The 25,347-nt window shown below is 51.9% G+C and overlaps 2 protein-coding genes across 2 annotated transcripts; one reads left to right on the top strand and one right to left on the bottom strand.

The window, feature by feature from the left end:
- Positions 1 to 10,537: 10,537 nt before the first annotated feature.
- LOC118020283 (nascent polypeptide-associated complex subunit alpha-like) lies at positions 10,538 to 11,597 on the bottom strand. The gene is made up of 2 exons (XM_035020204.1): positions 11,573 to 11,597; positions 10,538 to 11,356 (listed from the first exon to the last, which is right to left on the bottom strand). The coding sequence occupies exon 2, from the start codon at positions 11,287 to 11,289 to the stop codon at positions 10,657 to 10,659; it is 633 nt and encodes a 210-aa protein (XP_034876095.1). The 5' UTR covers positions 11,290 to 11,356; positions 11,573 to 11,597; the 3' UTR covers positions 10,538 to 10,656.
- A 445-nt stretch (positions 11,598 to 12,042) lies between these two features.
- SMPDL3B (sphingomyelin phosphodiesterase acid like 3B) lies at positions 12,043 to 25,020 on the top strand. The gene is made up of 8 exons (XM_035019004.1): positions 12,043 to 12,064; positions 13,767 to 13,980; positions 16,339 to 16,436; positions 19,943 to 20,086; positions 21,053 to 21,225; positions 21,631 to 21,811; positions 21,899 to 22,032; positions 24,649 to 25,020. Exons 1-8 carry the CDS (start codon positions 12,043 to 12,045, stop codon positions 25,018 to 25,020), a joined length of 1,338 nt encoding a protein of 445 aa, XP_034874895.1.
- Positions 25,021 to 25,347: the final 327 nt, after the last annotated feature.

Raw genomic sequence — 25,347 nt, 5'->3', positions numbered from 1 at the left:
CCCTGTTTCCTCCTTCTCCACCCTGTTTCCTCCTTCTCCACCCTGTTTCCTCCTTCTCCACCCTGTTTCCCCCTTCTCCTGGCTACCTGCTGCTTGTACAGCACTTAAAGCAGCACTCGCCCTGCCTGTTCCTCAGAGCACGTCTGTCCTGCCAGCAACTGGATCGTCTGTAACCTCGTCCGGCCCCAGTCACTGAGTGGCAAATACCATCTACTTTCCTCGAGCTTTTATGTTGCCCCACCCCCGCGGAACAAACAGGCCTGGCTGAAATGACTGTGGCCTTGGCCGTCAAAGGGACTTACTGCTAGCTGGAGCTCCACATGCTCTACCACAGGCCAACCAAGATCAACCATAGGGTTTATATGCCTTGGGATGCGGTGTCACAGGAGTGACACAAGACCACCAGAGAAGTCTCCTTGCCGACAAAGCAAACCTGAATGACATCAAACCTCTAGGTCTAGCCACCAGTTAACAGGAGATACACGGGACAGATGAACACGTGAAATGACCACCACCAAGAAGCAACCAGCCAAATCCTCCCGAATGTGGGAAATGTAATAGGATAAACAACCAGGTTCCTTTGACAAGAACAAGGGGAAAGTGGGGAGTGAGGGGGGATACAGAGTAAGAGAAACTTAACAGATACATCAACCAATTGGAATGTGTGGACCTGAAGTAGAAAAGCTGCAGGGACTCTGCTATTTGGGCCCCATTTACTCATGTTCCATAAATTGCCTCTGAATAAGCCAAAGAAGCTATATTCCCACTTCAAAGGGGAAGCAAGAAAGTTAATCATTCTCTGAGTTTTGTCCCAGGTCCCAAACACCTAATTACACTTAAGAAGAGCCAGATCCCAAACCTGTTCCAGAACAATAGCTTCAAACAAACCTTAGCTGACGCTGGCCTCAATACCCCCTACCTTCGGCAATTTCTGGAATCACACTATTTTTGTTCACCTGATAGTTGCCTGTGATTGACCCTTCCCTGGATTCCTGGAGAAACATGTACTCTAGACCCTTTTCTAATAAAAACCCCTAGCCCCAAGCAGCGACGAGACTCAGTCTCCATTCCTTTCCGAGTCTCCCAGACACACCTGTCTGCTATTCTCTGTCACTTCACGATTCAATAAACTGTTTTTACTTTCTCTGGCTTGCATTTGATTTCTATCCTGTGCGAAGCCAAGGACCGTTTTGGCTGGTCTGGTGGAGAACCCTCCCCTGGGTTCTCAGACTCAGCCTGCCTGCATCAGACCTGGTTTGGATCCTGATTTGAATGAACCAGTTGTAAAAAAATATCATGAGACAATCGGGACTTTCAACATTGACCAAGTATCTACCTGGTGATAGTGAGGAGTTTCTATTTTATCATTTTGTTAGGGAAAAAAAAAAGGAGTCCTTATCTTCTAGAGCATTTGTGGGCAAAACCATGTGATCTTTGGAATTTGCCTTAGAATAATCCAGTACAGTTGGGATGGGGGTGCAAAGGAAGTAGATTGGCCATAAGTTCCCAATCACTGTAACTGGAGGGTGTGGGTGCTGAGGGTTCATGATCTATTCTACTTCCGTTTCTGTTTGGCAATTTCAATAATAAAAGAAGAGATTAGGCCCATTGTCTCCCTTTCCTCAAGGGTTAGATTCCTCCTCTGGGCTTGTCAAGGCACGTAACACGCTAAACCACAGTCCCTTGGTTTCTCTGGCCCTTCTTGAAGGCAGGGGCTGCCCCGGGTCCCCTCCGCCTCCTGGGGACATGGTTCCAGGCATAGAGGCATGTGTGACCTAGTCTTGGTTGGCCTGTGGTAGAGCATGTGGAGCTCCAGCTAGCAGTGAGTCCCTTTGACGGCCAAGGCCACAGTCATTTCAGCCAGGCCTGTTTGTTCTGCGGGGGTGGGGCAACATAAAAGCTCGAGGAAAGTAGATGGTATTTGCCACTCAGTGACTGGGGCCAGGCGAGGTTCCGGATGATCCAGTTGCTGGCGGGACAGACGTGCTCTGAGGAACAGGCAGGGCGAGTGCTGCTTTCCGCAGAGTTCAAAGGCCGGGCCGATGCGTCTCCTTGGGCCAGCCCTGCTCACACCCAGACAGGCCAAGGGAGAGAAGCAGTGCCTCGGATCACTGGGCACACGGGGCACGAGGCCGGGAAGTTCTGCTCAAGCCCATGGCCACGAGCACCCAGATAGGAAACCTGCCGTGTGGGCCACAGCTCCTGGAGAAGCGCGTGGCTCCCAGGAAGTGAGCCCCAAAGATGAGGCTGATCACGCTGCTCCTTTTCCTGGCCCCCTGGGGAGTCGCCCGAGCTGAAGCAGGTAGGCGCAGGGGCAATTGCCTTTGTTTTGTACTATGAACTTGGGGATCCTGGAAGCGGCTCCCGCTTGGAGAGAGCTGAAAGTGCTGCTAAAAATAGCAAGGCAGGAAGCTAGGGCAGGGAGGCCCCAGGAGAGAGAGTGAGTGAGAGAGTGGCCGGGGTGCTCTTTGAGCCTGAAGATCTTAAGTGGAGGCCAGAGCTGGCCAGGGCAGGGACACTGACTTTGCGAAGACATGTGGGTACATGCGAAGAGCCAGCCATCTGGTAGAGGAAGAAGGCGACCGGCAGATTCACGACTTCATTCAACAAACATTGGTCAAGGGCCTTCTGCATATCATGCACTATCCTAGGAACCGGGAATGTGGCAGAAAAGAAAGGAAACAAAGCCCCAGTCCCAGGGAAGCATTCCTTCAACTAGGGAGAAGCAGACCAAACGACACTTGAACTAGTAAATGCATGATATTCCAGGAGTAATAAGTGTTGGGGAGAATAATAAAGCAGAAGAAAGGGGTGGGAGTGGGGATGGGGGAACTTACAGTGTGGCCAGGGAGTGACATTTGAGTAGAGACCTGAGGCAGTGAGGGAGGGAACTGTATGGGCATCCAGGAGAACATTCCAGCAAGAGAGCATGGAAAGCACACAGGCCCTGCACCTGAACTCAGGGGATGCATGTGAGGAGAAGCCTGGGGCCAGAGTGGCTGGAGCAGAGCAGGCAAGGTGAGTGGGAGAGATGAAGTTGGGGACCATGGGGGTGGGGCTGGGGGGCTGGCACCAGCTCGCATATAAACATGTAGATGGTGTAAGGACTCAAGGTGGAATGGGACATCATTAGAGGGCTTTAGGCAGAGCCTTAGGGTGATCTGACTCGTGTTACGTTTTAAAAAGGGCCCCTGGGCTGTGCATTGAGAAGAGACCATAGTGGATAAAGGCAGGTTGACCAACTTGTCTCAGTGTGCCCGAGACTTGCCTCATCTGAGCACTTGAAGTTTCGTGACCTGGGCGCCCTGGGGTGGTTGGTCACCATGATAAAGGAGAAACAGCCAGACCCGTGGGCAGGCTGTTGCCATCCTCCAGTGAGAGGAGATGGAGGCTCGGCAGGATGGTAGGACGGGGCTGGCTGGAGACGGTCTGATTCTGGCCAAAGACTTGCTTGCAGATGTGGGGGTGACAGGAGGACTCCAGGGTGACTCCAGGGTCTTTGCCTCCAGCTGGGAGGACGGAGTTGTCATTGGCTGAGGTGCAGGAGGAGGGGACGGCGGTTTGATTAGGGATGTGTCCAGTTGGAGATGCCTATTAGATTTCCATGCAGTGGAAGAGGAGTCAGTGGGCCGGCTGGACCTCTGGTTCTCCTGAGGATCCGAGGTTGCCCTTTCCTGGAGTCCTGGGATGGGACCTGACAGGGGACCCAACACCCTTTCTGCAGCTGCAGGAATGAGGCTGAAAAAGGGAGGGACAGGCTCAGGTCTCTGCTCGTTGCTTGTTCTGTGGGGCTCAGTGCTCCCAGGCTGGAGCCCGAAGGCTTGGTGGCCTCAAGGTGCTCCCCTGGACGAGACCCAGGAGCAGCTGGGAGCCCAGGGCACAGCCGGGCATCTTGAGGCCGGCGAGGAGGAGCCTGGGGGCAGGAGACCAGAGCTAAGCGCCAAGAGGGACTGAGTTCCAAATGCTGTGACCCAAATGTGGAAATGTTGCTGGGACGAGCCCTGAGGGTGTGTCGTTCCCTATGAGAGTGACCGGCCTGGCAGAAGGCTGAGTGGAAGTCCTCCTTCTCCCCGGGAGGCAGACCCTAGTCCCCTTTGGAAATAAGCGCTTTGTCAAGTAGGGATTATTGAGGTCGCTGAGCAGTAAAACACCTTACCCAAGGTTACACAGGTAGTAAGTGTCTGAGTCGGGACATGAACCCAGGCTACTTCACCCTGCTTATAAAATAATGCTGTCAAACCAAACCAAGGGACACTGAAGGAAAGAACCAAGAGGAGCAAACATTTATTTTTTGGGACTTATGATGGGCCAGACTGGGGCTGGTTGCTTGACATCTGCTGTCCTTTCACTTGAAAAATGAAAGAAGAAAAACCTCATTTGGTTTTTATAGTCCCTGTAAAGCAGGTACTATTCCTCTTATACCCATTTTGCAGAGGAGGCAAGTGAAAGTCAGAGGAAGCACAACACTTGCCCAAGGTCGCACAGCTAGGAAGTGGCACGACCAAGTCTCTTCTCAGCTGCCTTACCCAGTATGCCCTTCGAAGGGTCCTCTTGGGATGGTGGGTTTTTTTTTTTTTTTTTAATTAATTCATTTGAGACACAGAGATAGAGAGAGAGAGAAAGCATGTGCAGGGAGAGAGGCAGAGGGAGAGGGAGAAGCAGGCTCCCCGCTGAACCAGGAGCCTGATGTGGGGCTCGATCCCAGGACCCTAGGATCATGACCTGAGCTGAAGGCAGATGCTTAACCAACTGAGCCACCCAGGTGCCCCGGGATGGTGGGTTTTATAGGTACTATTTTTTATCTCTTTTCTCCAACCTTTCTGGAATGTATACATCTATACTTTAAAAAGAAATTAAATTTTATTTATTTTCTTTTTTTAAATTTAAATTCAATTAATTAACATATAGTGTATCATTAGTTTCAGAGGTAGAGGTCAGTGATTCATCAGGTGCACGCAACACCCGGTGCTCATGACATCACGTGTCCTCCTTCGTGCCCATCCAGCAGCGCCCCCATACCCCCACACCCCTCCCCTCCAGCCACCCTCAGTTGGTTTCCTGTGATTAAGAGTCTCTTGTGCTTTGTCTCCCTCTCTGATTTCATCTTGATAAAAACAAAATTAAATTTTAAAAGAATTCCACAGCAGTAGGTTTTTTCAGACTCTGAGTCTTTCCTGAAGTGCAGGAGAAGGTTGAGACACCCGATCAGAGAGCAGTCATACCTGCTGTGCCCTGAACTGTGACACGTCTACTTCCAAGGTCCTTAGCCAAGAGCTGGGTGGGGTAGCAGCCTGCTGGCTCCCTCCCCTCCCACATATGCCCCGTGCAGCGCCGGGTTGTCCTTCAGCTTCTAACTCAGAGAAATGGACAATCCCTGTCTGCGGGGGTTAGCATGGTAGGCAAACATTTCCCTCAAGAATAAGCCTGTGGGGCTGTCGTGAAGAGAGGGCAGTCTACGTCCTTAACACAGGGGGTCAGTAGAGTTTGGCTTGAACCAGGGAACCCTCTGTGTTTCGGAGGGCCTCAGCTTACAGAGGAGGTTATTGCTTAGGGTCAAAAGCAAAGGACTAAAATAGCGACCAAGACCGTCCTGTGGTGCGGGTTACACACAATCATAGAGGAAAGTCAGGAACCACTGAGCGTTACAACTGGCAGGGCCTTCAGATAACTTTGCGCAGTACTCTCATTTTAGGGTTAGGAAACAGAGGCTCCAGAAGAGAAGAAAAACCGAGGCCCGAGGGGCAGAGGGGCCCAGGAAATAAGCACTCAGGCTGGCTTGTCGGCCACGCGGCCGGGTGCTGCAGGTGAGATCGCTCCTCTCGTCCACGCATCCACCCCTTTGCCACTGGCACCAGGATTCCCATTTTACAGATGAGGAAACTGAGACTCAGCTGGGGAAATCTCTCATTCCAGTTGCCATTGCCAGTGTGGAGGAGCCCAGATTCAAAACCAGATTTCCCTTAGTCCACGTTCCATGCATGCCCTTTCCAAAACAATCTGCTGCCTTCAGCCAGAAAACCTGGGTCCTACCTTTTAACATCTATGTGACTTTGAGCCTCTATGTCACTCTCTATAAAATAAGATAGTTAAGTGAGATCACACACATACGTTGTAATGTGCTGTAAAAGCTTAAAGGACCATGTTTGGTTTTTTTTAATATCCAAGGTCAGGGGCGCCTGGGTGGCTCAGTCGGTTAAGCGTCTGCCTTCGGCTCAGGTCATGATCCCAGGGTCCTGGGATCGAGCCCCACGTCGGGCTCAGCGGGGAGCCTGCTTCTCCCTCGCCTCCCTGCTCTTGCTCTCTGTCACTGTCTCTGTCTTTCTCTCGCAAATAAATAAATAAATCTTTTTTAAAAAATAAAGTTTAAAAGTAAGTAAATAAATATCCAAGGTCACACTGCCAGCTAGCAACAGAGTAAAGTGCATCGTGATCTTTTCTGTTCTGATATGATGTGAATCATAGGTCGGCCACTGACTAGCTCACTTTCCTCATCTGTAAAATGGTACAATACTAGAATATATGTCATCATTTTGTCATGAGTAGAGTGTCATGGGTAGAGTGCTAGGCACAGCATCTGGCATTCAGTAGGTGCTAAATAAATGGCAGGTGTTTTCCTGCCTGCCTTTTCTTGTTTCCAACCATAAGCAAGCTCAGTTTAAGACCTTCTTCGATTCTAGGAATTATTTTTGCAAGTCTCCCTCCTCCCATCAGGAATCATAGTTAAAGGATCTCATATTATATGAGATTGTATTTATATTTAATAAAGTTTTAAATACATCATTGCTTTTAAAATAAATTATTGATTTTGATGGCATTGTTTTTCCTGAACTTGGGAGCCAATGCATTTTTTTCCAGCCCCCAAACATGTCCATGGGTCTTACAAAGCTACAAGGCTCTGGGCCTTATATTTGTTGTCCCCTAGTGGACAAGGGGGTCTGGTGACCCGTTTGGTGATGGAGGAGAAAGACCAGGAGTGTTTTGCCTGCCCAGGGATGGGGATTAGAACTGAGCTCTCAAAATTTAAACTGGAGTTGGACTGTGCCCACCAGCTCCAGGAGGGGACAGGATCTGTCTTCACATTGTTCTCAAATCCTGGCCCCCGGATCTGCACTTTATCTGCAGAGGACAGCAGCTGAGGGGACGCTGGGGTGACAGGGGAAGGTTGCAGCCACTCCCCCCTCATCCCTTCTCCCTCCATGGTGAAAGGGGACTTGCAGGAGCCCCCAGGGATCAAATTCAGCCTACCTGCTGCTTTGCAGTGCTGAGTGCCTTGGCATTATCTCCTGTTATCTCAATTAACCGTCACATCGACCCTAAGAGGTAGGGGGCGCTGTTGTCCCTCCTTTACATCTGAGTAAACTGAGGCACAGAATTGCTCACGTTCCCACAGCTAGTGGGCAGTGGAGCTGGAATTTCAACCCAGGTTTGTGCTCTCAACTACTCACTGTAATTGATACCAAATTTATTCATATTCTCAATAATTAGTGAATAATAATGACAGCTAAGATTGGTATACCTTTTCTTAAAACTGAAGGAACACATGAATCCTTTCTTACTGTAAAAGATTCAAGCAGCATGAATATATAAAGACTCCTAATTTTTTAAGATTTTATTTATTTATTTGACAGAGAGAGACACAGCGAGAGAGGGAACACAAGCAGGGGGAGTGGGAGAGGGAGGAGCAGGCTTCCCGTGGAGCAGGGAGCCCGATGTGGGGCTCAATCCCAGGACCCTGGGATCATGACCTGAGCTGAAGGCAGAGGCTTAACGACTGAGCCACCCAGGCGCCCCAACACTCTTAATTTTAATGAGACCCCTGTGCACAGGAAAATCTGAGGAAGTCTGGTCTGAGAGATAAGTGTTGAACTGCCCGATGCCCCACACCTTCCCAGTCTCTCCTGCCCCAGGGGTAGCTGCCAGGGACAGTGGTGTATTGGGATTCTTCTCTACAGCCCTTTCTCTTCACTATCTTATTTGCTGCTCTCGGACAGCCGGTCAGATGTCAAACACCCATAGGCTCAGCAAGGCTAATGGGCTTGCCAGAATCCTCATCCAACACATGAGAGAGCCTGGACTAGAAGCCAGATAACCCACCTCCCTCAGGGTCCTTATACTCACCCCCTCCTCCATGACATTTTAGAGCTTAATTCCTCACAGTCTGTGACTAATTCCATAGAAGCCTGTGGCTCCCACTGTTTTATGGGCAACATAGGTGTTTTATAAAAGCCATCTTCTGGAGGCTCTGAGTCAACATTGTGTCTCATCTTTGGAGCCAGAGAGGGCTGGGTTTGAACCTCAGTTTCCGCACCTGTGAAATGGGCATAAGAATCCCACCTCACAGAATGGCCGCAAGGATGGAATGAAATAAGCATATATAGGGCACCTCGCTAACATTCTTTGAGGGCTTACTAGTCCCACCATCCTCCCCACAGCCTTGCTCATTCATTGAATATATATTTGGGCATCTTCCACATCCCAGGCACTGTTCTAGGTGGTGAGGACGCAGAGATGAACAGGATAGGCTGCACACTCTCAGGGAACTGACATTGTAGACAGGGAAGATGGATGATAAGCAAGTCAACAAGATCATTTCATCACGTGAGAGCGCTCTAAAGAAAATAAAACTGAGGGAGGTGATAGCTAGTGACCAGATTTTGGCGGGGGGAGTGGAACTTGAGAAAACGTAGTCAAGGAAGCCTTCTCTGAGGTGGTGACCTTTGGGCTGAGACCTGAATGAGGAAGGAGAAAGCAGCCATTCGATCAATGACCTGGGGAGGATTGGGGAAGGCACCAGAGGAACCAGGAAAGAGGCCGTGCAAGACAAATGAGTGCGGTGGGTTGGTCTGTGTGAGGTCTGTGTAATCTGCCTCCACAATGAAGACACCAGAGCCCAAGGAGGTGGAGCCCCCTGCTCTCTGCGCCATTCTTTCCACTATCCTGGCCTCTCCTGGAGTCAGGCCGCTGGGGCGCACGCATGCGTAGACACACACACACACACACCCCCCACTAGGAATCCGGGGGAGGCTGGAAGGAGTTTCAGTTCTATACTCTGACTAGACTGGAGCTTGTGGGAAGAGAGAAACTGACAGCTGACATGTGAGCCCGTCAGCGGACAAGGAGTTTCTGGAGTGAAGCAATGTTCCCTGAGTTCTTAGAGGACTGACATCAAGGGGACAGAACTGCTTCCTCTTTATGGTTAGTTGAAGAAGAGCCTGCTTGAGGCAGGGGAATGGTCTCTGCGTGCTCTTCAGAGGAAGCCAGAGGACCGCACTCCAGAGAGAAGGGCTAAGGAAGGGCCTCTCACCCTATCTGACCTGGCCAGCCCGGCCTCAGGCTTGGAAGCAGGTGCGACCCCCTTCCAGTCTCCAGGCAGGGGCTCAGGAGAGCCCACCAACTCTGCCCATGTACTAGTTGAAATGGGGCAATTAGTTTCTTTGGCTTGGGATTTTGTCTCTGTAGGAGTAATTTCACATATATTGATCACAATTTGTATGACAAGTTTGAATTTCCCCAATTATAAACAAAGACTCTCAGTTTGGGTAAAAGAGAAACATGCCCGTATAGACTGTCTACAAAAAGACATAACAAAAATAAAAAGGCAACAGTTTGGGGCACCTGGCTGGCTCAGTCTGTAGAACATCTGATTCTTGATCACAGGGTCATGAGTTCAAACCCTACATTGGGCATGGAGTCTACTTAAAAAAAAAAAAAAAAGAAAAAAGGGTACTGGTTTTACCTCCTTAGCAATCACACCTTCCTGGGAGAAAATAGAGAGCCACAGGACCTTAACCATTTACTGTGCGATCTCAGGCATGTTGACCTCTTAGCCTTAGTTTCCTTATCTGCAAAACGGGGATAATGATCAGTACAGCTGACCCTTGAATGACGCAGATGTGAACTATGAAGGTCCACTTGTACCCAGATTTTTTGATACGGTACGGTAATGTATTTTCTCTTCCTTATGATTTTTCTTTTTTTAAAGATTTTATTTATTTATTGGGGGGGAGATAACACAAGCAGGGGGGAGGGTGGTAGGGGGAGAAACAGGCTCCCCACTGAGCAGGGAGCCCGACTTGGGACTTGATCCCAGGACCCCAGGATCATGACCTGAGCTGAAGGCAGATGCTTAACTGGCTGAGCCACCCAGGCGCCCCCTTATGATTTATCTTTATCTTTTTTTTTTAAAAGATTTTATTTATTTATTTGACAGAGAGAGAGAGAGAGACAGCGAGAGAGGGAACACAAGCAGGGGAGTGGGAGAGGGAGAAGCAAGCTTCCCGCTGAGCAGAGAGCCTGATGCATCATGACCTGAGCCGAAGGCAGATGCTTAATGACTGAGCCACCCAGGCGCCCCCACCTTATGATTTTTCTTAATAATGTTTTTTCTCTAGCTTACTTTATTGTACAAACACAGCATATAATACATATAACATACAACATATGTGTTAATCGACTGTTTATGTTATCAGTAAAGGCTTCTGGTCAACAGTAGGCCATTAGTAGTTAAGTTTTGGGGGAGTCATAAGTTATGCACAGATTTTTTTTTTTCATCCAACAAGAAGCCATAACTTTATTAATGATAGAAACAGTACAAATTTCAAACCAAGCTGCAGTTATTCTTTTGAAACACCAAAAAAAGTCCTCGTTTTCAGATGGTTACATTGTTAATTCCATAATAGCATTTACAATATCATTACTGTTGTTCTTCAGGGCTCGGACTGCATTTGCTTGTGACATGGCCAATTCTATGTCCTTAACCTCTACACCGGTTTCATCAACCTCTTCTTCTTCACTCTCCTCTTGTACAGTTGGAGTCTGTGTGTTTTCTTGAATGTTTGAGACAGCTTCACCTTGAACTTTGAGTTTCTCAGCAGCTGCTAGTTGGGCTTGCTGAGATAAATCCTTGATCCTGGCTTCCCCAAAAACTGTGTAGGTATCTGAAGCTGGGCTCTTGTAGACATCTGGTTTTGTGATGACAAAGAGGATATTCTTAGATTTCTGGATAGTGACTCTTGTAACCCCTGTAACCTGTCGAAGACCCAGTTTGGACATAGCCTTCCGTGCCTTCTTTTCACTCCGGCTCTGTTTTGCTTTACTGACTGGTTCTTCATCGATTTCAGCGGCTGCTGCCAGCTGGGCCTGTTGTGTGGTTGCCTGTGTGGAATCCTGTTCCTCAAGCTCTGGTACGGAGTCATCACTGTCAGATTCTGTTCCAGACCCTGTCTCAGCCTGGGGCTGTGGCAGCTCCTGCTCTGTAGCAGGGACGGTTTCTGTGGCTTCACCAGGCATTTCTGAAGGGAATAAAAAGGAGGCCTGAATTGACTGGGATCCGTTCTGCTGCCCAACCCAGAGTCAAATATTCTTTTTTTTTTTATTTTAAAGATTTTATTTACTTATTTGAGAGAGAGAATGAGATAGAGAGAACATGAGAGGGGGGAGGGTCAGAGGGAGAAGCAGGCTCCTCGCTGAGCAGGGAGCCCGATGCGGGACTCGATCCCAGGACTCCAGGATCATGACCTTAGCCGAAGGCAGTCGCTTAACCAACTGAGCCACCCAGGCGCTCCAGAGTCAAATATTCTTAAAAACTTGTGAGGGGAACGCGGAACCAAGATGGCGGCAGAAAGAGAGCAAGCCAGTTATGCACAGATTTTTTACTGTGTGGGTGTCGGTGCCCCTAACCTGCATTGTCCGGGGGTCAACTGTACCTCCAGGGCTGTGGTAACCGTGTAATGACCTTGGGAGGAATCATGACTTACTTAATCAATCATTTGCACCTTAGTGTAAACAAGCTTCTGATCCTTTCCTGGGACCAGGTTTAGATAAGGAGAGGTGAGGGGGAGTCTTGGAGAGAGGATCAGGGGCTGGACTTTACCTTCGGGCCTCTCCTAGAGCCACAAGGAATGTCCTGTGGCTTGGGTGGTGCCATGGCTATCCACCCTGAAAGCAACCCTGGGAAGCCAGGGGCTTCCAGGCCCGGGCCGGGTTTCCTGGGCTGGGAGCGGGGGTGGAAGGATTTACTGTTGGCACTGAGTGACAGAGGAAATGGAGGAGGAAGTGATGGAGGGTGAGGAAATCCCAGGCCTCACCCTTGTCTTAGCCAAAAACAGAGGATTTAGGGCAAGGCCAAATCTGTTCAATAAGCATTGTTGAAACTACTTATCCGAGGCCCTGTGCTGGGTACGGATGACAAATCCACCCCACGTGGCCTGTTTCTTTGCTGGAATTCCTTTCTCTCGATCACACCAAGAGATTTTTTTTTTTTTAAGATTTTATTTTTAAGTAATCTTTACACCCAACATGGGGCTTGAACTCACAACCCTGAGATCAAGAGTCACATGCTCGGGGCGCCTGGGTGGCTCAGTTGGTTAAGCGACTGCCTTCGGCTCAGGTCATGATCCTGGAGTCCCGGGATCGAGTCCCGCAACGGGCTCCCTGCTCGGTGGGGAGTCTGCTTCTCCCTCTGACCCCCCCCCCCCGCACCCCCATGTGCTTTCTCTCTCTCTCAAATAAATAAATAAAATCTTAAAAAATAATAATAAAAAAAATTAAAAAAAAAAAAAGAGTCACATGCTCCTCAGACTGAGCCAGCCAGGTGCCCCTCGTGCCAAGAGATTTTTGGCATTTCGGCCAGCCTTGGTTGGAAGCTAAGACCAGGTTTCAGTGGACCGCTTCGGCAAACAGGACCACTCCCAGCTGCATCCAGAATCACCAACCACTACACACACGCGAGTTTTAGCCCAATCTGTAGTTGGGTCCCTCCTTTTCTTTCTTTTTTTTTTTTTTTTAAAGATTTTATTTATTTATTCATGAGAGAGAGAGAGGCAGAGCGAGAAGCAGGCTCCCAAGGAGCAGGGAGCCCGATACGGGACTCGATCCCAGGACCCTGAGATCATGACCTGAGCCGAAGGCAGACGCTTAACCATCTGAGCCACCCAGGCGCCCCTTGGGTCCCTCCTTTTCTTGAACTCCATCTTCACACATACTCCCCAGGTTTCTGTTGGTATTAATGCACAAGATCTTACAGTGTAATTCGTGTTGTAAGGCTTCTCTCAGGTCAGATTTTTATTTTTTTAATTTTTTATTCATTTATTTGACAGGGAGAGAGAGAGAGAGAACAAGTAGGTAGAGAGGCAGGCAGAGGGAGAGGGAGAAGCAGGCCCCCCGCCGAGCAGGGAGCCCGATGCGGGGCTCGATCCCAGGACCCCGGGATCATGACCTGAGCCAAAGGCAGCGGCTTCACCGACTGAGCCACCCAGGTGCTCCTCAGGTCAGATTTTTTTATGTATTTCCCTGGAGCCTGAGAAGATCTGGCTCTAGTTCTGGGCTCAGCGAGGTAAAGCAACTCACCCAAGGTCACACAGCTTGTAGGTGGTTCCAGAGCCTGAGTGCTTCACCATGGTACTCCCCAAACTTTGCTTTCAAACAAGCACTCTGCTTAGAACTCCCAAAGGATTCTTTGAGGGTCATGAAGCCCACCCCCTCCCCCACCCCCGCCGCTGGGTCCCCTGCGGTGGGGAAATGGAGAGGGTCAAGGGTCACGGGTTAAGGTTCACAGGTCAGGGGCAGAGCCAAGCTTTTTCTCTGCTCCTCTCAGTGCCTCCCTGGGCAAAGTCAGACCTGCGACTCTCTCTCCGAACCCTGGCTTCTGAGGAAACTGTTTCACATTTGCAGCCTGCTCTCTCCCAGCCGGGACTCGCCCCAGGGCTTCCTCCCCGTCCAGGCTCAGGGAGGTACCAGCATCAAAGAGGGTCTCCTTTCCCCTGCAGGGAAGTTCTGGCACATCTCTGACCTGCACCTTGACCCTGACTACAAGGTCTCCGAAGACCCATTCCAGGTGTGCCCATCAGCTGGCTCCCAGCCGGTGCCCAGCGCAGGCCCCTGGGGCGACTACCTCTGCGACTCTCCCTGGGTCCTCATCAACTCCTCCATCTATGCCATGAAGGTGATCGAGCCGGAGCCAGACTTCATCCTCTGGACGGGGTGAGAGCAACCACAAAAGCCACCCTTCACCGGGCCACTGCTGGATGCCACCTGCAGATCTGGCACCCTCCCCACGCCAGCTCCCTTAGTCCTCATACCAGCCTTGATTCAGAGAGCATGGACCTGAAGCTTGAGGGACACAGCCTGCCCAAGAGACCGTGGGCCTGGCTGATCCCACGGTCCATGCCCTTGACTCTGTCTCCTAGCCTTAGCAGAACGCAGCTCTCTCTGAGGCTGGGGACACAGTCATGGCACATCTGGGTATGTGGAGAACTCCTGGATTTTAGTTTATTTTTTTAAGATTTATTTATGTATTTATTTGAGAGAGAGAGAGAGGGAGGGAGAGCAGGAGGAGGGGCAGAGGCAGAGGGAGAACCCCCAGCAGACTCCCCGCTGAGTGCAGAGCCCGACAAGGGGTTCGATCCCATGACCCTGAGATCATGACCTGAACTGAAGTCAAGAGTCGGAGGCTTAACAGACTGTGCCATCCAGATGCCCCAAGAACTCCCAGATTTTAAGTCAGGGGGATGAATACTGGGGCCACTCCCACCGGGGTTTAGCGATCCACATGCGAGGAGGGAAGAAGGTAGGGGGGCCGAAAGTGGTCCTGGCTGCCCTGGCCCCGGGGGTTGTCACTGGTCACAGCACCGCTCTGCCTGAGGATAGCTTGTGGGGTGGGTGATTTCTACTCAGCCAGACTCCGTTTCTGCATCTCATCCAAGGATGCTGCTGCGAGTCCTCCAACTTCCCTCAGAACTGGCTGTCCTTGCCCCTCGTGGTCCACCCTTCACTCACTAGCTCCTTTCTCCCTCCCTTGCTGGGCAGCCTGTCTTGTGCTCAGCCCCGGGTAGACGCTGGGGAACCGAGATGATACAAACCCCGACTGGCCTTCAAGGAGCTCCCCGTCTTGTGGGCGATGCAGACAAGCCCACTGACCACTGTATCCCAGCAGGGAGAGAGGGTCACTGGGGGATGTGGGAGCTTTCCAGGGCACCTGACTCCATCTCACAGGAAGTGGTAATCAGGGGGCTGGTGAGGAAGGCTGGCCGGCGCGCTGACTTCCTGCTCACTGGACACTTGTAGAGGGCAGGACCAGGCCCGTGATGCCCCCAGCTGGCCCTCAGTGTGGCATTGGAGTGACTGGGAATGACCCTCAGATGGACCCTGCAGTTGGCAGGAATCAGAGATGTGACAATGTCTCACAGCTGCTTGGGAATCCGTCTCAGAAGAGAGTGAGCTTTAGGCTCTGACCCTGAACTCTTGCTCCCAAGGGTGATCGTGCTCAGGGAGGCTCTGGATTTTCTGAGGAGGAACATTCTGAAAGACGGGATCCCTCTGGGAAAGGCGACTGCTTTGGGAAATTCAGGATCCTGTAACAGAAACATGATGTTGCTGGGAAATCTCTGGGACCTTGCAGAGACAGAGGACATTGAATGAGATGACCTCTGGGACCTTTTATAATTCAGTTTCTAAAAAGTTTGACTTTTCAGGGCAAGTTCAGTCCCTTAGGGGTAACCTGCAGAAACTGGAAGTGCTTTCTAAAAGAAAGAATTAGATCCTTCAAACTAGAAAAAAAGCGGGGGGGGTTGGATTTTGTTTTGAGATCAAGAGTCAGTTGCTTAACTGACTGAGCCATCCATGCGCCTCTCTTCTAAGTTGGATCCAGAAATTTAGGTTAGCTGAACAGGGGACTAAACGGTCCTAGGGCTGGTCCAGGATCTGCCGTAGAGATGAATTGTAAACGCTGATGCCAGCTCCCAACTCCTTAGGACCCTTGGGGAACGGAGCAGGACTCAGAGATGGCTTTTCCACCCCAAGCTCCCTGGGGACTTGCAGATGGGATTCGTGCCCCCAAGATTCCCTCTTTACATAATACTACTACTTACAACGTAGCAGCTACTATTCTGCCTTTTATTTAATTTAATTTTTATTTATTTTTTAAAAGAGGAGAAGAATTTTATTGGAGCTTAAGTTAGGACAGCTGCCCGGGAAATACGCTCTTTACAAGGAAGAGAGTGGTCCCACTCGTCTACATTTTATATATATAATTTCCCCTGCTTTATTAAAATCTCACAAATACTGTAGGAGTAGGTACCATTCTTATCCCTGCTTTACGGATGAGGTAGTGGAGGCTCAGAGAGGTTAAGTAGCCAGCCCGGGGAACCACAGCAGGTCCCCGGCAGGGCCCGGGTTTGAACTCTGTCCTGCGTGACTCCCGCCTCCAGCCTGGCCCTTCCCTCGCAGGGGCTGCCGAGGGCCAGCTCCACGGCCTGTCTCCTCATGGCTGAGCTGTCCCTTCCTTTTCTCGGGGCCCTTCCTGAGCTGCCCACACAGAACCGGCTCGGTGGTGTTTTGCAGTGATGACACACCTCACGTGCCCAACGAGAGACTGGGAGAAGCAGCGGTGCTGAGAATCGTGGGGCGCCTGACCGGGCTCATCAGAGAGGTCTTTCCAGGTAAGCCCCCTACCGTCGGGGGTCTCCCCCCCCCGCCCGCCCCCGCAGCATTGCCTGAAGCCCAGGCAGAGTCTGGCCCCGTGGGGGTGGGAGAGCAATGGCAGCAAGAGGTGGAGAAAGGACCGTCCACCACGGAGGACGCCGGCTGCTGGCCAGGTCTCACAGCGACCGATCGCGGAACGTGAGCCATCCCTGGCCTGTGTTGCCACGCAGAATCCTATGGACGGAAACGCCTGACGTTTCACTGCATTCTCCCCGAGCCTGTTTTACAGCGACTCACAGCCCCTTCTCAGGGCACCTGCAGTTATTTATAGGCATCGTTCCCGGCGGGTCTCATGGGGACTCGTACGTAGCCCTATGTCCTGCTGTGGCCCCAGAGCTGCCATCCACCTCCCTTAAACCATCCTGGCTTCCCGGGGCCTCTGGGAGATGCTGATTTCCAGTCCAGGTACTGTTCTCGGTGCTTCCAAGGCCTTCCGAGCCCAGGAGAGCAGGCAGAGCCTGTGAGTGGTTGTGGCGGTAGTCCCATGGGACGTGACAGGGAGAATGGGATCTGCATGCCCCATCTAGTGCCCCTGAAAATGTGCCGAACACAAGGTGCCAGGGACCGAATCAGGTCCTCAGGCTGTCAGCTGGGGACCTGTCAGAGCAGCCCGCTAGCCCCCACCCCCACCTCCTTCGGGTTCTGGGACAGGTGCATCCTCTAAAGGTCTTAGACACGGATCCGCAGGCCCTGGATATGGACTGATGATAATAGAAATAAATACTAGCACAGTAGTAACTGCATGTATCTCTGTACTGAGTGCTAAGCGTCAGGCGCTGCTCTAAGAATCTGATATGCTGTAGTTCATTCTCTGTTGTGATGCTCCTGGAGAGAAGTGCTATTACTATTTCCATTTTACTGGTGAGAAATGTGAGCCCAGGGGTCAAGCAAACTGGTCAAGGTCATGTGGCAAGGGCGGGGACACAAATCCTGGTTTGAGCACCACTGTGACCCACCACCCCCGCCACCACTCCAGGGGGGGCCCTCAGCTGCTGTCACCATCCCACATCTGACCTCGAGGCATCTGGCCTCCCTCAACGTGAATCATTTTATGCACGGTTGTCTGGACGTGTAGATAAGGCACCGATGGCTCAAAGCTAGTCAGTTCCTAGGGAGGGATTCAAACTCAGATCTGACTCTGAGCACTCTCCTCTGCTCCGCAGGGGCTTCTGGAATAAAAGTGAAATAATGGACAAGAAAATGATTTAAAGGGGCGCCTGGGTGGCTCAGTCGGTCAAGCGTCTGCCTTCGGCTCAGGTCATGATCCCAGGGTCCTGGGATCGAGTCCCGCATCGGACTCCCTGCTCACTGGGGAGTCTGCTTCTCCCTTTCCCTCTCCCTCTGCTTGCCGCTCTGCCTACTTGTGCTCTTTCTCTCTCTATCAAATAAATAAATAAAATATTAAAAAAAAAAAGAAAACGCTTTACAACTATGAGTTCACATACAAATGTAAATTAGAAGGTCCTCTCGTTTATAACACACTTGCACATTTATTGAATTTCCTAATATCCAAGATGCCATCGACTGTTAGATGCATTATTATCTTATGTATTGCTAAGGAAAAAAGTGCTGTTAGAGTATGACGGTGCTCTCTCGTGGCCTCAATGAGAAGTCACAGCCCACCTGCAGAGATGTTAAAATGAGAGTATATTAGAACTGAAAGGACACATTATCTTAATTGAGAATTACAGCAACACAGGTCAAGCAGAACACTCTCCATTTTATAGATAAACAAGCCAAAGCACAGAGACGTCAGGCAAATCGCTGGAGAGGAGGAAGGGACAGAAGCTCAAGATTTTGGGTCCACAACATGTGTCATGTGTTCTTCCTGCCAGGTGCCACCTGTGTTCCCCATCAGAGTCACTGTGAACGCTGGCCCGTTTTCTCCAGCACAGCTGAGTGGCGAACGCAGAGCCTGCTCCGCGTTCCGGCTGTTTTCCGGCTGGGCAACGCCCTGGAGACTCCGTTTCCTGTCTACACAAAATGAGGAAAATCATGGTGCCTGACCGAATGGTTTTTGTGAGGATTAAGTAATCCACTCACTCATCTAGTCAACAAATATTTACTGAGTCTCTACTAGGAGTGAGATACCATTCTAGGAGGAGGGAACTTGGCTGTGAACTAGATGCCAGGTCGTGCCCGCATGTTTATGCTTGTAAGGAAGGGGCTTCTCACAGTGCCCGACACAAAGAAGCAGTAAAAAAGGGGAAAGATTCCCTCCCTTCTCATCTGTCCTTGGAATTCCAGGGGTTTGTGTTTTTTCTAAATGGATCCTTTTTTTAAGATTTATTTATTTATTTTAGGGGGGGAGGGGCAGAGGGAGAGGGAGAGACTCTCAAGCAGACTCCCCGCTAAGCACGACCCCAAGATCATGACTTGAGCCGAATCAAGAGTCAGACTCTTAACCGACTGAGCCACCCAGGCGCCCCTCTAAGAGGATTCTTAATGGCTGCTGGCATTTATATTAAAGAAGTGGTTTTTCCAGGCAGTGACAGAGGTGGTTTCTGGGTTGGCAAACAGTTCCTGATGGGATTCCGACCTCCTCCTTCTGTGGAGCTTTCAGCCCTCCCAGATCTTGTGGGCTCTCCAGGGCAAAAAGTTGGTGAAAACATCTTCCTCATTGGGAATTAGAGGCGCCCGCCTCCCTCATTGGTTCAAGGTCACTCACTCGCTGGGGAATGCCAAGCTCCTGTAACGGCAAAACCCTACCCTGAGCTCAGAGGAGTTTTTATTTCTCGTCAAACATTTATTGAGGAACTACTGCTCGTCAGACACAGATGTAAAGGAAATGATCTGATGGGCTCCCTCCCGCTGAGGGGTCATTCACAAGCCACACTTCCTTCTCTGACCCCGACTCCCACCCTGACCCCCACTTCCATAGCAAGAGGCTCTTCCCTTTTTTGTGACAATCCTCCCACCCCTAATTATTCAATACCTGTCAACCCTACTGCACTTTGAGGCCCCTGGGACTGGAACTGGGTGCCTGGTTCCGGGGTCTATGTGTTGGCCCACACGAGGTGTCAGTAAACACCTGTTGAATCACGGAATGCGTGAAACTCCTAAGGCTCCCACGGTGAACCAGACCCCTTCCCCAACTGTAACTGGACCTGGAATGGATGAGAACACGAAGCACTGCATTACCAAGGGACTCAGAAGGGATGGGAAGGTTATGTGGATCTAGCTTTCTTCTTCCCGTCCTCTGCTGCTTCCTTCCCACCAGGAAACTCTCTGCTGGGAATGGGGTTAGGAACTGGGATCGGAGAACTCACTGCTCTTCCTTCCCAGGTCTGAGCAATGTGCTGCCAGAATCTCCTGAATATTGTTTTCTGTTTATCTCTGTATTTCGCTCATCCGTGCTACGGCTCTTCCCCATGGGCTCCGACGGCCAGGGGCAGCCTGAAAAGTACCAACTCCACTGAGCACTTTCACATAAACATGTTTATATGTTTCTTTTTCATCCCAGATACCAAAGTCTACGCTGCTTTGGGAAACCATGACTTTCACCCCAAAAACCAGTTCCCGGCAGGGAGCAACAACATCTATGATCAGGTAGCAGAACTGTGGAGACCCTGGCTCAGTAACGAATCCATCGCTCTCTTCAAAGAAGGTACTGGCACCATTTGCAAGTATAAGTACTTCCTTGTCTGCCGCGGTCTGATCAAATTTTGTCCCCACCACGACCCCAGGAAATAGGTACTGATTTTATCCCCATTTTACAGATAAGGAGACAGAGGCTTGAAGATGTCAAGTCCCTTGGCCAAGATCAGCCAGCTTAGAGGGGCCGACTTGAGAGCAGAATCCAGGGCTGACTGCGCTGCCCATGCTCTCAACGGCTCTAATGAGGATCCTAAGTGACCATTTCCTGAGTATTTACTGGGTGCCAGGCACTACTCTCGGCACTTTTCAAGACTCCTCATGAAATAAGGAAGGGGCAGGGTTTCCCACCCTTGGCACTGCTGACATTTTGGGCCAGATAATTCATCGTGGGGGCTGCCCTATGCATTGTAGGATGTTCAGTAGCATCCACGGATGCTGGATACGAGTAACACCCTCCATCGCCATAACCCAAAATGTCTCCAGACGCTGCCAAACGTTCCCTGGGGGACAAAATCAGCGGCTGAGAACCACTGATCCAGAGACACAGCCAGCCCAAGGTGACCCTGGCTACTCTCTTCCCTGTCCTCAGTCCCAGCGGGTCAAACCCAACCAGAAACCCGTTGATTTAGTCCACAGAGATCAGCTTCTGGGACAGAGAGTTGAGTGAACAGGGTTGACAGTGGATCTGGAGGGGCAGACGCATCTTATCGTTCTTCACATTATAGAAAGGGAGAAACTGAAGCACAGAGCGCTGCAGGCAAACTGTTCCCAAGCTGCACAGCTATAAGTGCTGGAGGCAGGACTTGAGCCGAGGCAGCGGGCCTCTGGAGCCTCCGCGCTTCTCACCATGCCCCTCCTACGGGAAAGACGGGAAGGGAGGACACGAGGGCTGGAGAAGGTGGGAGATGGAGGGCCACAGAGGCGTGTTCGCCCGAGGCAGGGACCCTTCAGATTCTACCTGGCTGTGACACCTTAGGTGCCTTCTATTCTGAGAAGTTGCCGGGACTGAGTGGGGCTGGGCGAATCGTGGTCCTCAACACCAATCTGTACTACAGCAACAATGAGCAGACGGCTGGCATGGCGGACCCCGGCCAGCAGTTCCGGTGGCTGGAAGATGTGCTGACCCGGGCGTCCCAAGCTAAGGAGATGGTAAGGGCTCCCACCTCCACCTGCTACCTCTCTGGGATCACTTCCTGAGCAAGTCTCCCACCTCTGCACAAACTCAGCCACTCACTCAAGGGGCCCACAGTGATATCGCTGAGGGTCCTTCATCAGCCTGGCGCCTAGAGGGGCCTTTCCCATCCTCACGGCAGCCTGGGAAAAAGAGAAGGGTACTCCAGGTGGCAGGCTTAGCCTGCGCGAAGGCACGAGGTGGGAAACCTGGTAAAATCATTGCTGGGGCCTCAGAGTGCTGGCATCTGCCTGGGGGCGGGCTTTGGGGGGACCTTGGAGCCTGTCTGCTTGCCTCTGGCGAGAGGGGCAGGTGTTGCGAGGTGGAAGTGAGGGGCCGGCGGGGGCACCCCTGAGCCCCTCCTGGGCACCCTTTCCTTGCAGGTGTACATTATTGGCCACGTGCCGCCGGGCTTCTTCGAGAAGACGCGGAACAAAGCGTGGTTCCGGGAGGGCTTCAATGAGGAGTACCTGAAGGTGGTCCGGAAGCACCATCGAGTCATCGCAGGGCAGTTCTTCGGGCACCACCACACCGACAGCTTCCGGATGTTCTATGATGATGCAGGTACTCGCCGTGGAGGACAGCTGCCTGCCCACCCCCCTCCTCCTCTTGCCAGCCTCTCTCTCAGTCCCATGGTCTCTCTCCTGAAAGGTGCTCCCATCAGTGTCATGTTCCTTACCCCTGGAGTCACCCCATGGAAAACCACCTTACCTGGAGTGGTCAACGGGGCCAACAATCCAGGCATCCGGGTATTTGAATACGACCGAGCCACACTGAGCCTGCAGGTCAGGAGCCCTGGGTCTGCTGGGGCCGGAGGGGGAGGATGGGGAGGGACCTGAATGTATCACAGCCTTGCCTAACTCCTTCCAGCTAATCCACCCTCTTCTAGAGCTCAGGTTCCCTTGAACCACTCCAAATCTGCAACCAAGTCAGGTCAATTCTTTGTCCCCAAATCTCCCTTCACCCTAGATCACAGCCTCCTACCTGGCCTCCCTACCTCTAGCCCTGCCCTGCTGTAGCTCATCTACTACATACTATAGCAGGCACTAATCTTTTTAAAGCACTTGTCTCTCTCCTGCTCAAAAACCTTCAATGGCTCCCCGGCGCCCACAAGATAAGCTGGATCTCTTTGGCCTGGTGTTCAAGGCCTCCTGCAGTGTGACCTCATGCCCATTGCCCACCTCATGCCTACACCGACTAGGCCTCAGCCAAAGCAGGCACCTAACTCATCGAGCAACCCCTCATTTTGTGGGATGGGCTTGTGATTGCTGAAATGGCAAAGAAATAGTATTCCTTAATTTATTCAACAAAATGTACTAAGCATCTACCATGAGCCGGGCCCTGTGTTGAGCTCAGGAGTTATGTAAGTGAACAGTGACAAAGTCACCACTGTCCTGGAGCTGACGTTCTTATAGGAGACACACAATAAATAATAAGGAACGTTAAGTATGGCGTGGAGAGAAGCACTAAGGACAAAGCAGAGTGAGGGGGCAGGTGTGCCCATTGTTGGGTGTGTGTGCACGCGCACGTGCATGCTGTGAGGTGGGTGGGACAGAAGTGTCACTGATAGGGTGACATGTGAATTCTGAGTAAACTGAGGGAGGGAGCCACTCGGGTATCCGGGGAAGGCGGAGGACAGAGCAAGTCAGATGCCCTGGGTGGGACTGTGCTTGGTGTGTCAGGCGAGAGCGAGGAGGTCGTGGCTGCAGAGGAAGGCACAAGGGGAGGGTGGGAGGGACGAGGTCAGATCCCATCAGCCGTGATTAGGACTCTGGATCTGGAGGGTTTGGGGCAGAATTAAATATTCTGACTTACAATATTACAAACTCACCCCGCCAGCTATGCAGAGAACAAGCTGTAGGGGGCAAGGGCAGAGATGGGGGTGGGGGGAGGGTGAGTTAGGAAGTGACCACGATAACCACCGAGGGGTGCCAGTGGCATGGGCCAGGGGGTGGCAGTGGGGCAGCGAGATGCCCCAGATCCTGGATGTCTGCTGAAGGCAGAGAAGGCAGGATTTGCTGGTGGGCTGGATGAGGGTGTGAGAGAAAGAGAGGAGCCAAGCTTTGGCCTCAGCGCCTGGAGGGGTGAAGCTGCCCTTTACTGAACTGGGATCACTGTGGGACGAGCAGGTTTCAGAGGGAAGATCAGAAGTCTGGTTTGGGACCTGTTAACTTGGCGAGGTCTAAGTGGTGTCCCAGTGAAAATGCCCAGGACGAGGCAGCTGGGTATCAAGTTGGAGGCCCTGGAAGAGGAGGGTATAGAGATTTAATCGGGTGATTGAGAGAGGACACTTAAAACCAGGGACTGGATGGGATGACCTAGGTCCTTGTGTACACAGAGAAGAGGTCTGAGGTCTTTCAAGAGTGTGGCCTATTGTCCACATGGGCACTCAGAGGGCCTTAGCAGAGGAGTCACCAGCTGGTTCCCCGTGCCCTCCACCCCCAACGTGCCTTCCCAGGAAAGGAGGCAGACAGGCCTGGGTTTGAATCCTGGCTCCACCCCTCATGAGATTTTTGACCTCTTCCTGCCTCTGTTCATCTGTAAAATGGGAGTAACAGTTCCTCACAGGGTTTGGAGAGCACGGAATGAAATAAGGTAACGTGCCTCAGGGGGAAGCTGCCCTCCATACATGGCAGCTCCTCTTAGCCCACGGCTGGTGACCTGAGGCAGGCCCACAAATTTAAGTGGAAAGCCTCAGACAGATAAGCCTTTCCAGATTCTAGTTCTGAAGATGCATCTGATCCTAGGAGTCTTGGGTGTATCTCAAACCCTCCTCAACCACAATTCCATAACCTCTTTCAGCCAGGCACTCCCTGACACTTCTTTAAGTTGCTTTTTATCCATTAATTCTGTAAATATTTACTGAGCTTCTCTGCGTACCTGGGACAGAAAATGAGTAGGCCACGGAGTTAACAACCTGGATTCCAGGGGCGCCTGGGTGGCTCGGTTGTTAAGCGTCTGCCTTGGGCTCCGGTCATGATCCCGGGGTCCTGGGATCGAAACCCGCATGGGGCTCCCTGCTCCGCAGGAGGCCTGCTTCTCCCTCTCCCACTCCCCCTGCTTGTGTTCCTTCTCTCTCTCTGTCAAACAAACAAACAAACAAACAAAAAAACCAACCTGGATTCCAAACCCGCCTCTGCCACTAAACACCTGTAGGACTCTGGACAAATGAATTAACCTCTTTAGGACTCAGTTTCCTCATCTGTGAAATGGGGGTAGTAAGTGCAGTTCCCGCATCAGCATACCAGGCATACCCCGCAAGTAGGAAATGCTCACCAGCAGCAGTGATTGTTAGAGCTATAAAGAATCGGGGGGGGGGGGGGGCAAGGCGGGGGGTAGGATGGGGGGGGGTGGAAGCTGCCAGCACCTCACGGCCTGCCCCCCTCACGCCCTCTCTCCAGGACATGGTGACCTACTTCGTGAACCTGAGCCAGGCTAACGCGCTGGGGACCCCGCTCTGGAAGCTCGAGTACCGGCTCACCGAGGCCTACCGGGTGCCCGACGCAAGCGCCCGCTCCATGCACGCGGCGCTGGGCCGCATCGCCGACGACCCCGGCGCGCTGCAGCGCTACTACGTCTACAACTCCGTCAGCTACGACCGCGAGGCCTGCGGCCCGGCCTGCCGCGCCGAGCACGTGTGCGCGCTGCGCGAGGTGGCCTTCGACGCGTACGCCGCCTGCCTGCGCGCCCCCGGCGCCGCGCCCGCGCCCGCGCCCCGGCTCGCGCTCCTGCTCGCGGCGCTGCTGGGCGGGCGCGCGCTGCTCGCGCCCTGACCCGGGGGCGCCCGCCGGCCGCTCCCCCGCGGGGCCACGGCGCCACACGTGTCCGGCGGCCGCAGCGGGACCTGGCGTGGAGCAGCCGCGTCAGGAATGGAAGCGCCCAAGACCTCCCCCCACCCCGGCACATCTTTTTTCTTTTCCAAGTTAAATCCAAAAAACAGTGCTCCTGGAGCATCTTATTCTGTGCATTGTCCCTTTTCATATGTAAACAATGCTTCTGGCAACTCCCGTACAGAGTTACTGAACAGTTATTGAACGCCCCCCCCCCCCCCGGCCCCCTTCCATTTGGATAATCGGAGTTGAGCCCCGGGAAGATGCGCC

This window comes from Mirounga leonina, unplaced genomic scaffold (assembly GCF_011800145.1).
Source record: "Mirounga leonina isolate KUSES-001 unplaced genomic scaffold, KU_Mleo_1.0 Mir_173, whole genome shotgun sequence".
Classification (NCBI taxonomy): Eukaryota; Metazoa; Chordata; class Mammalia; order Carnivora; family Phocidae; genus Mirounga; species Mirounga leonina.
The sequence above is the reverse complement of the archived record's forward strand: the minus strand, read 5'-3'. Positions and strand labels throughout refer to the sequence as shown.

What these genes read in the sequence shown, in the direction of transcription:
- LOC118020283 (XM_035020204.1), bottom strand. Translation starts at nt 11,289, where the DNA reads ATGCCTGGTGAAGCCACAGAAACCGTCCCTGCTACAGAGCAGGAGCTG.
- SMPDL3B (XM_035019004.1), top strand. Translation starts at nt 12,043, where the DNA reads ATGGAGGAGGAAGTGATGGAGG. An exon ending in CATCGCTCTCTTCAAAGAAG is followed by an intron (nt 20,087 to 21,052) that starts GTACTGGCACCA and finishes GTGACACCTTAG; the next exon opens with GTGCCTTCTATTCTGAGAAG. An exon ending in CGTCCCAAGCTAAGGAGATG is followed by an intron (nt 21,226 to 21,630) that starts GTAAGGGCTCCC and finishes CTTTCCTTGCAG; the next exon opens with GTGTACATTATTGGCCACGT.